The sequence below is a fragment of the Panthera onca genome, chromosome C2 (genome assembly GCF_046562875.1).
Source record: "Panthera onca isolate mPanOnc1 chromosome C2, mPanOnc1 haplotype 2, whole genome shotgun sequence".
In the NCBI taxonomy this organism is placed as follows: domain Eukaryota; kingdom Metazoa; phylum Chordata; class Mammalia; order Carnivora; family Felidae; genus Panthera; species Panthera onca.
Genome location: NC_138347.1, coordinates 95,767,717 through 95,781,516, shown reverse-complemented (window position 1 = coordinate 95,781,516; position 13,800 = coordinate 95,767,717). Strand labels below are relative to the sequence as shown.

General features: G+C 35.0%; 1 protein-coding gene across 1 annotated transcript in view; it reads left to right on the top strand.

Moving 5' to 3' along the window:
- Positions 1 to 13,800, top strand: part of PRKCI (protein kinase C iota) — a 70,720-nt gene that overhangs the window by 49,135 nt on the left and 7,785 nt on the right. The window contains exons 9-15 of the mRNA XM_060639184.2: positions 1,753 to 1,929; positions 2,354 to 2,451; positions 3,484 to 3,570; positions 5,839 to 5,974; positions 10,896 to 10,983; positions 11,994 to 12,119; positions 13,486 to 13,565. Coding sequence (XP_060495167.1) covers positions 1,753 to 1,929; positions 2,354 to 2,451; positions 3,484 to 3,570; positions 5,839 to 5,974; positions 10,896 to 10,983; positions 11,994 to 12,119; positions 13,486 to 13,565 — 792 coding nt within the window. The remainder of the gene's footprint in view (positions 1 to 1,752; positions 1,930 to 2,353; positions 2,452 to 3,483; positions 3,571 to 5,838; positions 5,975 to 10,895; positions 10,984 to 11,993; positions 12,120 to 13,485; positions 13,566 to 13,800) is intronic.

Genomic DNA, 13,800 nt, shown 5'->3' with positions numbered 1-13,800 from the left:
TCTGTCTCTCCCTCTCTCTCTGCCTCTCCCTTGCTTGTGCTTTCTCTTTCTCTCTCAAAAATAAACAATGAATAAATAAATAAATAAATAAATTCCCACCTTTTTATTGTGGAAAATTTCAAACACAATTAAAAGTAAACAGAGTAGTATAACAAAGCCCCTGTATCCATTACCCAGATAAAACAGTTATCAGTATATGGCCAATGTTGTTTTGGCTATCCATTTCCCTTATTCCTGTATTATATATACTCCTTTATTATATTTTATATTATCTGCATGAGATTATCTTTCTTCTTGAAAAACTCAATATTTCCTTTAGTGAGAAGGTACTAATGATGTATTTCTTTAGTTTGCGTTTGTCTGAAAATGTTTGTATTTCACTTTTGTTTTGAAGGCTATTTTTATAGATCAGCAGGGTTTGTTTTATTAGATCCTTTAAAGGTGGCATACCACTAGTTTCTGGTTTCTGTCTTGTTAGTGATTCTGTGAAGGTACTGTGCTTTTGTTCCATTTCATTCTCTTTTGTAGTTTCAGTTAACCACATTTAATTTTTTTTTTTAATGTTTATTTCTAAGACAGAGAGAGACAGAGCATGAGTGGGGGAGGGGCAGAGGGAGACACAGAAGCAGAAGCAAGCTCCAGGCTCTGAGCCATCAGCACAGAGCCCGATGCGGGGCTCGAACTCACGAACCGCGAGATCATGACCTGAGCCAAGTCGGATGCTCAACCGACTGAGCCACCCAGGCGCCCCCAGTTAACCACATTTAAAGTCTGTATATTACCTTTCCTTCTTACCATTCTATGCTTTCTTCATCTACTCTAATCTGGTTTCTTTTACTCCTCTTTATTTATTCTTGTTATCACATCAGATTATTATTTCTAGATTTTTGTGTGACCCTTCTCTTGAAACCTCATTCTCCTTCAGTTTTCATGATACTTTTTTTTTTCTTTTTTGTGCTTACTAGCTTTTCTCAAAATTTGCTCTTTGTTTTCTTGATACTCTTCACTTGAGAAAATTCATACTTAATTCTTATGGGTACATGTTGATTGTATGTGGAGGATTTTGCAGATGTGTTAAAACAGATTATCTTCGGTCTTGTCTATAAATTACCAGAAGCCCAAGTTTCTAGTTGTAAATGGATTATAAGGCTGGTTTTGTCATTCCAAAAGAGCTTGGTATTGTGTAGAAAAGAATGTTTTCCATTAGTTAAGCTGCCTCATGCTTATTTTCTGTTTATAGCTTCCAAAAATATCTCTGAATATATCCGCTCATTAGTCCAGATTTGATATATCAAGCTTCCAGTGGACTCTTTAATCTTGCAATCCCATTGTATCTTGTATCTTCAGTATGAAAAACCAAGCCCATTATCTCAACAGCTCTGTTAATCTTATCCTATGTGCACACTTTGTTTTTCTGTCAGTATTACCTCCAGTCTCCCAGTCATCAAAGTTAGTGTCATTTTTTTAATTCACGTATCTCCATTGTCTTCATACCCAAAGTTATCACATCTTAAGACATCCTTTAACATTTCTCAGATTTCAACTCCCTCTCCGTTCCTATCAGTACCCTTCTGACCTCAACTCATGAATTCATCCTTTCCTTGAGTAGATTATATCGTTTGGAATGAATAAGAATTATTAAGAACTTAAATCAGAAAATACTTAAAAAACATCTTAACCAGGTACTGGAAATATAATGTATTATGCAAAATTCCTCCAGGTATAACTATTTGATATTAATGTTCTCGACAGGCAATGAACACCAGAGAAAGTGGCAAAGCTTCATCCAGTTTAGGTCTTCAAGATTTTGATTTGCTTCGGGTAATAGGCAGAGGAAGTTATGCCAAAGTATTATTGGTGAGATTAAAAAAAACAGATCGTATTTATGCAATGAAAGTTGTGAAAAAAGAATTGGTCAATGATGATGAGGTAAGTAAGCACAATGATGTTTTATCATTTCTGAACTGTTAAGTTGGCTTAAGTGTACTATTTCAGAGAAAACCTCAATGTTTTGTCTTATCATTTCAGTCTACATTTCTAAATATATGCTTCAAACAGATTACATAAGATATATTTAATGTAATCTGATGACTACTAGATTTTTAAGAAATAAAAATCAAGCCATATTATTATCAAGGAAAAGTACTTGATCTTTGTAGAAGTTTTCTAGACTGTTTCATAATACTGAAAGATTTATTGGTGTTTTTGTATATAAGCTGTTGTTTCATGATTATCATGAAGCAGTAGTAGTTAGTTACTTACTTGTATTTGTGATAATTGAATTACTAAGAACAAATTTATCATAGTTTTGATAATTCAGTTTGACATGGATTTCTTTCATATTTTGAAATAGGATATTGATTGGGTACAGACAGAGAAGCATGTTTTTGAGCAGGCATCTAATCATCCTTTTCTTGTTGGGCTGCATTCTTGCTTTCAGACAGAAAGCAGGTAAGATTGAAAGATAATGGAATGATTCCTGGGCTCTACACCTTTTGGTATATTACACAGTGAAAACTGCTTTCTACTATAAGCCGGAAGCGGAAGACATGGAGATGGACACAAGAGTACTCTGCTTAAAATTTCCTGCTAGTCATACTCCAATCAGTGATAGCCGTCTAACGGTGGATCAGCAGTAGGAAATTTCCTGCTTTGGGCAAAAAAAAAAAAAAAAGACCAGGTCATAATTATGGCACTAAAAATCTAACTTTTTAAGTATCTTCAAGATTCTAGTTTTAGGACTTAAAGTTTCCTAGAGTTTAACTAGAGAGAGAAATCCTAACTTCTTTACCTTAAGTGACAGTTAAATAAGACTTGTTTTGCAAGGGCCAAAGTTGAGGTGAGAGTAAGAGGCTCTGGATTGCTAGTGGTACTACTTTCAAATGGAAGAAGCAGTTCTCACAGTTATGCTGGTTTACTCTTTTGTGTCTTCCGTGATTAAACAGCTTTCTTCTCCAACTACCCTTTGTTTCCGCCAAATTCCTGGAGTGTTTGTTCAGGATAAATCTGGAGAATGCTCTCTATGTTGTAACTGCTCTCTATAGTGTTTAGAAATGCAAAGTTACACTGCCTCGTTTTGGATTTTGGTGTCATGTGCTCTCTCCTGTGTTTTTTTATTTTTATTTTTTAAGCCCACTGACATGTAAAGTTCCTAGAGTTAAGCCCTGCTAATTTTCTTTCTTTCTTTCTTTTTAATTTTGTTTCTCCCACGTTTTCATTTAAATTCCAGTTCATTCACATACAGTGTAATATTAGTTTCAGGTATAGAATTTAGTGAGTCATCACTGACCTATAACACCCAGTGCTCATCACAAGTGTCCTCCTTAATCCCATCACCCATTTAATGCATCGTCCCCATCCACCTCCCCACCAGTAACCATCAGTTTGTTCTCTATAGTTGAGTCTGTTTCTTGGTTTGCCTCTCTTTTTTCCTTCCTATGTTCATTTGGGTTTTTTTTTTTTCTTATCTCTTCTGTGTTTTAGATTGTTCTTTGTCATAGAGTATGTAAATGGAGGAGATCTAATGTTTCATATGCAGCGACAAAGAAAACTTCCTGAAGAACATGCCAGGTACCGTTGGATTTTTGTCTGGGGTCGTGGGTAGGGGATGCTATGGGACTTTTTATGTGCCAGTGTTTGAAAGGGTAGATAAATCACTTATTTTGATACTAGTTAATTTTTTGGAAGTCATATAGAGGCTAAGGTAAAAGTTTATATTATAACATATGTGTAACATTATGTATTTACATATATTAACGTAAGTAATTGAAAAGTATAAAAACTATTCAAGGGGAAGCCTTCAGTTTACTAAACCCAATTATTTTATCTATTCAACATCCACCATTGAAATAATTGATGGATTTACACTTATTATTTGTATATGCTTGAGAGTAATAAAACAATTCCTCTTAAGGTTTTATGTAATTCTGACTATTCTTCCTGTAATTACAATTTCTGAATTGTTCTGCCTTTGGCTTTTTTTTCTCTGATCTCATACATGTTGATGAATAAGAAAAGAGCATTAAATATTATTTATTTATTTGTTTATTTTCTGTCCTTAATTTGACATCATTATATAAGATTGTAAATTGCTTATATGTTGGAGGAATTAGGTAGGGAAGGATCATGGCCTTGGAGAAGTTTAATTCATCAGTGCCATGATTTGTTTTGTTTTGTACTCATAATTAGCAATAATTCTCACCCTGTTGTGCTCCGCAAAAGATGAGGCGTATGAGTTTGTATATGCGTGTAACAAAGGTTAAAGATTTTATTTTTGTAAGTACTTAGTGGAAATCTTTTTTTTTAAATTTTTTTATTTTTTAGTGTTTATTTTTGAGAGAGAGAGAGACAAAGAGTGCAAGTGGGGGAGGGTCAGAGAGAGACAGGGAGACACAGAATCTGAAGCACGCTCCAGCCTCTGAGCTGTCAGCACAAAGCCTGATGCAGGGCTCGAACTCACAAACAGTGAGACCATGACATGAGCCAAAGTCGGACGTTTAACCAACTGAGCCACCCAGGTGCCCCAATTTAGTGGAAATCTTGCTAATACATTGATTCTTTCTTATCAAAAAGAGATACTATCCTTCAATTTTATAAAAAGGTAGAAATTGTACTAATCTAATCTCAGACCAAACTGTGTTTTGTTTTAATTTCCTGTATGTTCATTTATTTAGTCTTTATTAAATGGTTGCCCTTCATAGCAGAGCCGCAAATGACATTTCTAATTGTGACCAGAGCCTGTATTTGTGCCTTGTTTGTTCAGCTGGACATGGGGAAAGTAGTTTTTACGTATTAAAGTGCCAGTTCTGGTTTTGTGCTTTTCTGGGAACCAAAGTACAAAATAAGGGCTCAGGTTCTCTATTCATAGAATTAAGTAACTGAGAAGGTTTGTGTTATGTACCTCCAAACATGATCATGATAACATTCCCCAAAGTAGCAATAAACCAACTTGAGTGTTTTATTCTCATTGTTCAGGTCAAAAGTTCTGGTTATCGCCAATGAGTTAGTGGCAGTTTTTAAAAAACCCTCTCTTTGATGTTAAATCGTATGGTTGTAGGATAATTCATTTTCTAGAATTTTGGTATGCATTTTATAGTTTGAGTTAAACTTTTAGTATTTTTTTTTTTTTTTTAATTCTAGACCAATCAATGATTCTTAGCATTTGGAGAGATCATTTGTCTCTTAGAGAAGTGATAGAAGCTATGGAAACTCTGTAGAGGGAGGAGATGTAGATGTACACACGTACGCACAACTGAGCCTCTGGTTGTAGCAGTGTGGACTGTCTGAAGTCTATGGAAGGACCCAGATTAAGAACTTCTGTTTGAGACTTTCAAATTAATAATTTTTTGAAAAGTATGAGTTCAATGTAGACTGGAACTTCTGTAATAGTGTTTTGGGCTCCGGTATTTTTTTCTTTATTTCTTTTTAATTTTTTAAAAGTTTATTTATTTTGAGAGAGCAAGCATGTGCGAGAGAGTGCACGCACATGCGCGCATGCTCGAGCAGGGGATGGGCACAGAGAGAGGAGAGAGAATCCCAAGCAAGCTCTATGCTGTCAGCACAGAGCCTGATAGGGAGCTCGAATCCACGAACCACGAGATCATGACCTGAGCTGAAGTCAGACACTCAATGACCTGAGCCACCCAGGCACCCTTAAGATATTTTAAAGTGTACTTCAGTTTGTGTTTTGGTGTCATTTCTAAAAACATAGGGAGAAAAAAATCTTTTGACACGATTTTGGTGTTTTCATTTGCAGATGGGGATAGGACTTAAATAACCTCTTCTAGAAACTTACCACAATTCCGAAATTTGAATCAAATGAGTTATTTTTCTTTTTAGATTTTACTCTGCAGAAATCAGTCTAGCATTAAATTATCTTCATGAACGAGGGATAATTTATAGAGATTTGAAATTGGACAATGTATTGCTGGACTCAGAAGGACATATCAAACTGACTGACTATGGCATGTGTAAGGTGAGAGGCATTTCTAGTTAATCAGAAGGTCTCAGCAGCTCATAAAATTGTTTTGGTAAAATAACAATACTTAAAGATGGAGAAATGATTGCTACCCTGTTTGGGATGCTTTTTGGAATTTTAGCACAAAGAAAAATATACATATTTTCTAATCATTTACAAAAGTCCGTATTTTCCGTGACTGTTATATGTGCTATAATAAGAGTTAATTTCTTTTTATTGTCTGTAACATTTTATTTTGAATGTTGTGAAAGTATGGGAGAAAATTTGGAAATAAAAATTGTCTGCAATCCCATGACTTTAGCATAACTACTTGCGTGTCACCTTCTAGTTTTCGCCATTTAATTGTGACTCGTGATAATGTATTCAAGATTTTCCCAGGAAATGTATCATTTTTTGTATTTAAAATTTAAATATCTGACATAAAGTACAGTAGAACAAAATAAGAATTTCAGTTACTCTCAGGACATGTCCTTTTTTTCTCGGACCTATACTCTTTTTGTAACAGTTTTTTATTTAAGAGTCCAGTGTTTTTCCACAAAATGTGTACGGTGCTACTCTCCTTGTTGTAGTAGCTGGGCCAGAATTATCTGCACACGGTAATATGGCAACAAGCATGTAAACGTATGGATCACACTCTCCCATTTACCTGAAGGAAGTGCCTCCAGAGCTTGGAGACTATTTAAACTATTTAAATGCTAACATTAAGTAAGACACTCTAACAGTATTGAAGATTTAATGTCATTATCTCTTGATAATGACCTTAAAAGAAAATCTTTACCTCAGGTATTTTTGCTTTTAGGTACAAAACTCAGGCATTTTTATCTTTTCTTATATTAAATTTCTATTTCCTTAAAATTTTCTATTATACACATCTTTAGTTATAAACAAGTAAACATTTAGTAGGCAAACCCCTATATATCCATTTTTTATGGATATTTTTATCTCTGTCACTTTTTTACCAGGGGATTTTTTTCTTACTTCAAAAGAAAAATGTCCTATAATTTGTCAAAGGAAAATAAAGCTGAACAGCAACAACAAAAAACCCATTAAAAATGTTAACCTTGTTAGAAAGTGTACACATTAAAACAATAGTCTTTATTTTTGCATGCCAGATACTGTTTTGTTTTTTTTTAATTATAATAGTCTGCTTACAAGAGTCTGAAGAAATGGCATTCTTCTATGTCATTGGTGAGTGTATGCGTTGTTATAACTGTTTGTAAAGCAGTTTGGTGAGGATGTATCAGGAATCTTAAAGATATACAGGCACACTCTTTGATTTAGAACTTCTGCCTCTGGGATATTCTTTTTTTACATTTACATCCAAGTTAGTTAGCATATAGTGCAATAATGATTTCAGCAGTAGAATCCAGTGATTCATCCCCTACATATAATGTCCAGTGCTCATCCCAACAAGTGTCTTCCTTAATTCCACTTGCCCATTCAGCCCACCCCTGACGCAGAACCCCCTCCAGCAACCCTCAGTTCTCTATATTTAAAAGTCTCTTATATTTTGTTCCCCTCCCTGTTTTTATATTATTTTTGCTTCTCTTCCCTTATGTTCATCTGTTTTGTACCTTAACTTCCACATATGAGTAAAGTCATACGATAATTGTCTTTCTCTTACTGACCAATTTCACTTAGCATAATACACTCAAGTTCCATCCATGTTGTTGCAAATGGCAAGATTTCACTGTTTTTGATTGCCAAGTAATACTCCATTGTGTATATATACCACATCTTCTTTATCCATTCATCTGGACATTTGGGCTCTTTCCATACTTTGACTATTGTCTATAGTGCTGCTATAAACATTGGGGTGCATGTGTCCCTTCGAAACAGCACACCTGTATCCTTTGGATAAATACCTAGTAGTGCAATTGCTGGGTCATAGGGTAGTTCTATTTTTAATTTTTTGAGGAACCTCCATATTGTTTTCCAAAGTGGCTGCACCAGTTTCCATTCCCATTAGCAGTGCAAAAGGGTTCCTCTTTCTCCACATCCTTGCCAGCATCTGTTGTTGTCTGAGTTGTTAATTTTAGCCATTCTGACAGGTATGAGGTGGTGTCTCATCATGGTTTTGATTTGTATTTCCCTGATGATGAGTGATGTTGAGCATCTTTTCATGTGTCTGTTAACCATCTGGATGTCTTTTGCCCATTTCTTCACTGGATTATTTGTCTTTTGGGTGTTGAGTTTGATAAATTCTTTATAGATTTTGGATACTAACCCTTTGATACATCATTTGCAAATATCTTTTCTGCCTCCGGGATATCCTGAGTAAATTTTTTGGCCTATGAGAAAAGGCTTATGACCAAAATTTTTTTCTTGTAGTTGGTGATAAATATTTTAAATATTTTAAATAATCTAAATGGCTGGTAAGGAGAATAATTAGGGGAAATTATAGAGTGACCACAAAACATAGCATTATAAAGTCATTTAGAAGATGTTTGCCAAAACTTCATAACAATATAAAATGTTTATAAATAACATTAAATAGAGTTTTAAAGTATGGCATTGTCTGTTTCTTTTTTTATTTTTATTTTTTTAAACTTTTTTTTTTCAATGTTTCTTTATTTTTGAGAGATAGAGCACAAGCAGGGGCAGAGAGAGGGGGAGACACAGAATCCGAAGCAGGCTCCAGGCTCTGAGCTGTCAGCACAGAGCCCGATGTGGGGCTCGAACTCACGGACCGCGAGGTCATGACCTGAGCTGAAGTCGGACGCTTAACCGACTGGGCCACCCAGGCGCCCCTGGCATTGTCTGTTTCTATATGTGTTGTTGTATGTTCTATTATGTAGCATCATACATTCTGTTTACTTTTACATATTTTTGAGGTTATTATAATGGGCATGCATTACTTAATAAAACTCACAAAAATGAATTGCCTTTTACTTAATTGTAAATTTACTGTTAGTTAGCTTGTTTTTAAACTATCTTTTTATTGTTGATATCTTATTTAATTGCCTTGTGGCCAGAAAATGGTCTGAATGATATTAGTTCTTTGAAAATATATTGAGATTTCCTTTGTGACTTAGTATTTGGTCAGTATCCCATATGTACTTTAAAAAGGATATATAATCTCTTTTTTGCATGCAGGGAGTCTATGGCCTTCACACTCTCTCTTTTCTTTCCCCTTTTCTCCTCATGTACACATAGATTATACATATTTGTATGTATGTATGTATGTATATTATATGTAGGTATATACATATTGTATGTATGTATACATATGTATATGTATAATATGTATATGTATGTATATACATATTATATGTATGCATACATATGTATAATATACATATGTATGTATATTATATATGTATATGTATATTTTATATATACATATAATATATATATTTAGCTTTTGTCAAATCTTTTTCTGCTTACTAATTTTTTTGTCTGTATGATATGTCATTTTCTGATACAGATGTTTTGAAATCACCTGTCATGATTTGGGATTGTATTATCAGTTCAGCCTGCTATATCAATATACTGTAGACTAAGTGGCTTAAAAGACAGACATTTATTTCTCATAGTTCTGGAGACTGGGAAGTTCAAGATCAAAGTGCTAGTAGATCCAGTGTCTGGTGAAGGCACTCTTTATGGTTTGCAGATGCATGAAGGCACTCTTCATGGCTTGCAGATGGGTGAAGGCATTCTTCACGGTTTGCAGATGTGTCTTTTTGTTGTATTCTTACATGGCAGGGAGAGAAAGAGGGAGTTCTCTTCCTCTTATAAAGACACTAATCCCATCATCCCTAATAACTAATTACCTCCCAAAGTCTCCGGTCTCCCAGTGTTATCACATTAAGTCTTCAACATATGAATGGCGGGGGGGGGGGGGGGCATACAAATGTCCATTCCATAGCAGGGATTGTGAAATTCTTCTAATTTGTCTATTTTTACTTTGTGTTTTGAGGCTGTGTTGTTAGGTGCATACAAGTTTGTTATAAATTTTTGGTGATTGTTCCATTTCTCAGTGTGTAGTTTTTCTGTTATACACATTAGTGTCTTCTGCCTTAATTTTTTCCATCTAGTAGCTATTGAAATACAAAGCCAAAAAATTTGTGCCTTAGGAAAAACAACCAACAGTGCTTGTGTTAGCAGGTGGGATTTAAAGTGCTTTTCTTCATAAAATATGATTCCTTTTACTCATATAATTAAATTTTTTATATTAAATTTTTACCTGAATATAAATTATTTCAAGTATCAGGGCGCCTGGGTGGCTCAGTCGGTTAAGCGTCCGACTTCGGCTCAGGTCACAATCTCGCGAGTTCGAGCCCTGCGTCGGGCTCTGTGCTGACTGCTCAGAGCCTGGAGCCTGTTTCAGATTCTGTGTCTCCCTCTCTCTCTGACCCTCCCCTGTTCATGCTCTGTCTCTCTCTGTCTCAAAAATAAAGAAATGTTAAAAAAAAAAATTAAAAAAAAAAAAATAAATAAATAATTTCAAGTACAATTTTTTTTTTTTAATTTTTTTAACGTTTATTTATTTTTGAGACAGAGAGAGACAGAGCATGAGAGAGGGAGACACAGATCCGAAACAGGCTCCAGGCTCTGAGCTGTCAGCACAGAGCCCGACACGGGGCTCGAACTCACAGACTGTGAGATCATGACCCGAGCCGAAGTTGGACGCTCAACTGACTGAGCCACCCAGGCGCCCCTCAAGTACAATTTTTATTTTAATTGAACTGTCCACCAACATCGAATGAGGACAGGCTTTCTTTAAGCTATTTAGGGGCAACTCATGATTTTAATAATAAAGACAACTGTACTAGTAATATTTTATTTAAGCTTAATATATTACCTGTAGATGCTGAGCTTATATAACAAATGAAATAAAAGAGATGAATTTAAAAGATAATTTTTGATCTGATTATTTCTTTTCTCTTTTTTCTTTCTTTTTTATTTTTTCTAAAAGGAAGGATTACGGCCAGGAGATACAACCAGCACTTTTTGCGGTACTCCCAATTACATTGCTCCTGAAATTTTAAGAGGAGAAGATTATGGTAATAAATAAATAGGTGTTATTTTAGCTAAGTGCTAGATGGGTGGTTAAATGTGGTACCCACTGCATTATAGTACTCTGTAGTATTTAAATACTAATCTTATTAATATAAACTTCCTTGATCCCCTTAAAACCTACATGAAAACCCTAAAATATAAAATAAGAGACAGTGGGACCTTAGCAGTATTTGGGGGTACAGATTTGAATATTTTATTAATGGCAACACTAAAAGTTCTAGGCACTAATCCAAGCAGTTTACATTATATTAACTAAATTAATCTTCTCAATAATCCTAGGAGGTAAGCATTGTTAATTCCCATTTTACAGAAAGTTTAGATAACTTGCCCGAGATCATACAGCTAGAAAGTGGCAGAGTAAGGATTTAAACTTTAGCCATGTGACTACAAAGTCATGAACCCCTGGAAGATTGTTCACATTTCCTGGGATATTTCCTCCAGGAATCTGAAAAATGAGGGAGAGATTGACTGCTTGTCAGAAACCAGAGAATATATTTATCTCAAAACATTGGACTTCTTGGGTTCTGGCCCTCTGATTTCAGCAGATGTGAAGGAGGATGGTACTTCTGACAGCGTTCAGAATCTGATTCCAAGGTTCTTCAAGGATCTTTAATCAACTAGCAGAAGATCAAGTTTCAGACCCACGAAAGTTATTCTCAAATACAATTTAATTATATCCTCAAAAAAAAAAAAAAAAAAAAGATACAGACTATGAGTCTGAAATTACAGGCATATTTGGGAGAAGGAACTTAGTGTTTCATTTCCAATATTTTTTCCCCAATATTTTATTTTTAAAGTTATCTTTTAGGTACCTCCCCTTGTTGATAAGTGAAATATTCCTATAATCTTCACTGCCAACCATGATAGTTATAATGCATTTAGAGTTTATTTTTCATTATGTTTAATTTTTAATTATACAATGAAATGAATCTCAAGTTACTGACTTTTAAGAATGCAGAATAACTTGTTGCTTCAAAAAATTCCTTTTTTGAAGGTTTCAGTGTCGACTGGTGGGCTCTTGGAGTACTAATGTTTGAGATGATGGCAGGCAGATCTCCATTTGATATTGTTGGAAGCTCGGATAACCCTGATCAAAACACAGAGGATTATCTTTTCCAAGGTAATTTGCGGTATTTTACAGATTCTCTGTGAATAACCTATTCTAGAGTATGAATGAGGATGGCTCAGATTTTTACCTTGAGTAAGAGGAGAATAATTGGACAATATACTTCTTAATATGTAGGTCTTCATTTTTTTTTTAATATTTACTTTTGAGAGAGAGAGAGAGAGAAGGAGAGTGAGAGAAGGAAGGGCAGAGAGAGGGGGAGACAGAGAATCCCAGGCAGGCTCTGCACTGTCAGCACAGAGCCCAACGTGGGGCTCACACTCACGAACTGCAAGATCATGACCTGAGCTGAAATCAGGAGTCAGATGCCCAACCAACGGAGCCACCCAGGCACCCCTTCATTTTTTTGAAAATATATCTTCCTACTTCTATTCCTTCAGTCCCATTTACCAACTACTTTCTCATACTCAGAATTATAACAAAAAGTTCCTTCAGATTGTATATCACAGAGATTAGAAGAAGGAATCCTGTGGCTAGAGAGGAATATCTTTCCACATGGACCCCGAGGCTGAGTGCATAAGTCCAAGAACAATATGGAGGAAAAAGTGGGGTACCAAGAATATAAGAAGATCAAAAGGTGAAGAAAAGAAGGCCCACAATTGGAAATACAAAGACTCAAACAGGAAAAAAAAAAAAAAAAAAAAAAAAAAAAAAGACAAGGGATCACCCCCTGCTCCCAACACCCAGTCCAAAGATTTCCATGAAATTCTACATTTAATAATTAAGGCCATCACAGGAAATGAATAGCTGTTTCATGTAACAGAAAATCCAGATGGCCATGGAATATATGAAAAAGCATTCAGCTTCACTAGTAATTAGGGGTTTGCACATTAAAACATTAATGAGCTACTATTTCCTGCCCATGCATTTGCCAGAAATTTTAAAGTCCGATAATACCAGGGCTGGTGAGGATGTGGATGGAGTAAGTGGAACTCTCATAGACTGCTGGCAAGCAGTGAAAATTGATTTAACAGCTTTGGAGAACAGCTTGGCAATGTCTAATAAAATTGAGTATAGTAACATGTACCTCACATTTTGTAGCTATTAACTCATTTAAACCTCATAACAAACCCATGAAGTAGGTATTATTTTTATTCTAATTTTACAGATGAGGAAACTGAGGCACAGTAAGGTAGTCAAAGAATAAAATATGCATGTAAATGATAAGGACAGCATTCAGAGAAGAGGCTCTCTGAGAGGGAAGGAGAGGAGCGAGCCTGAGAAAGCACATGAGACGCTGAAGTAGTATATGTAATACCTTATTTTTTTCTTCGAGAACGCCCTTAAGTAGCTCATAATAAAAATGTAAAATTGAAGCTATGTAAAAGTGAAATATAATGCCACTATTTTATCTTTCTAGTTATTTTGGAAAAACAAATTCGCATACCACGCTCTCTGTCTGTAAAAGCTGCAAGTGTCCTGAAGAGTTTTCTCAACAAGGTATAAATTGAATGTAAAAATCTTCAGCAGTTTATCTCTGTATAGATGACACTAAGTAGAGGTTCAGGCAGTGTAATATTCCAAAACACTAGCGTATAATAATTTTTTTTCAGTTAGATCTGGAACTTATCTCTTTACCAAAGAGTATTAGATCCTGAGATGAATTGTCCTTTCCATTTTGACAGTGTAAGTCACTACCAGCTATATATTACATATGGGTTTTTAATGTAGATGA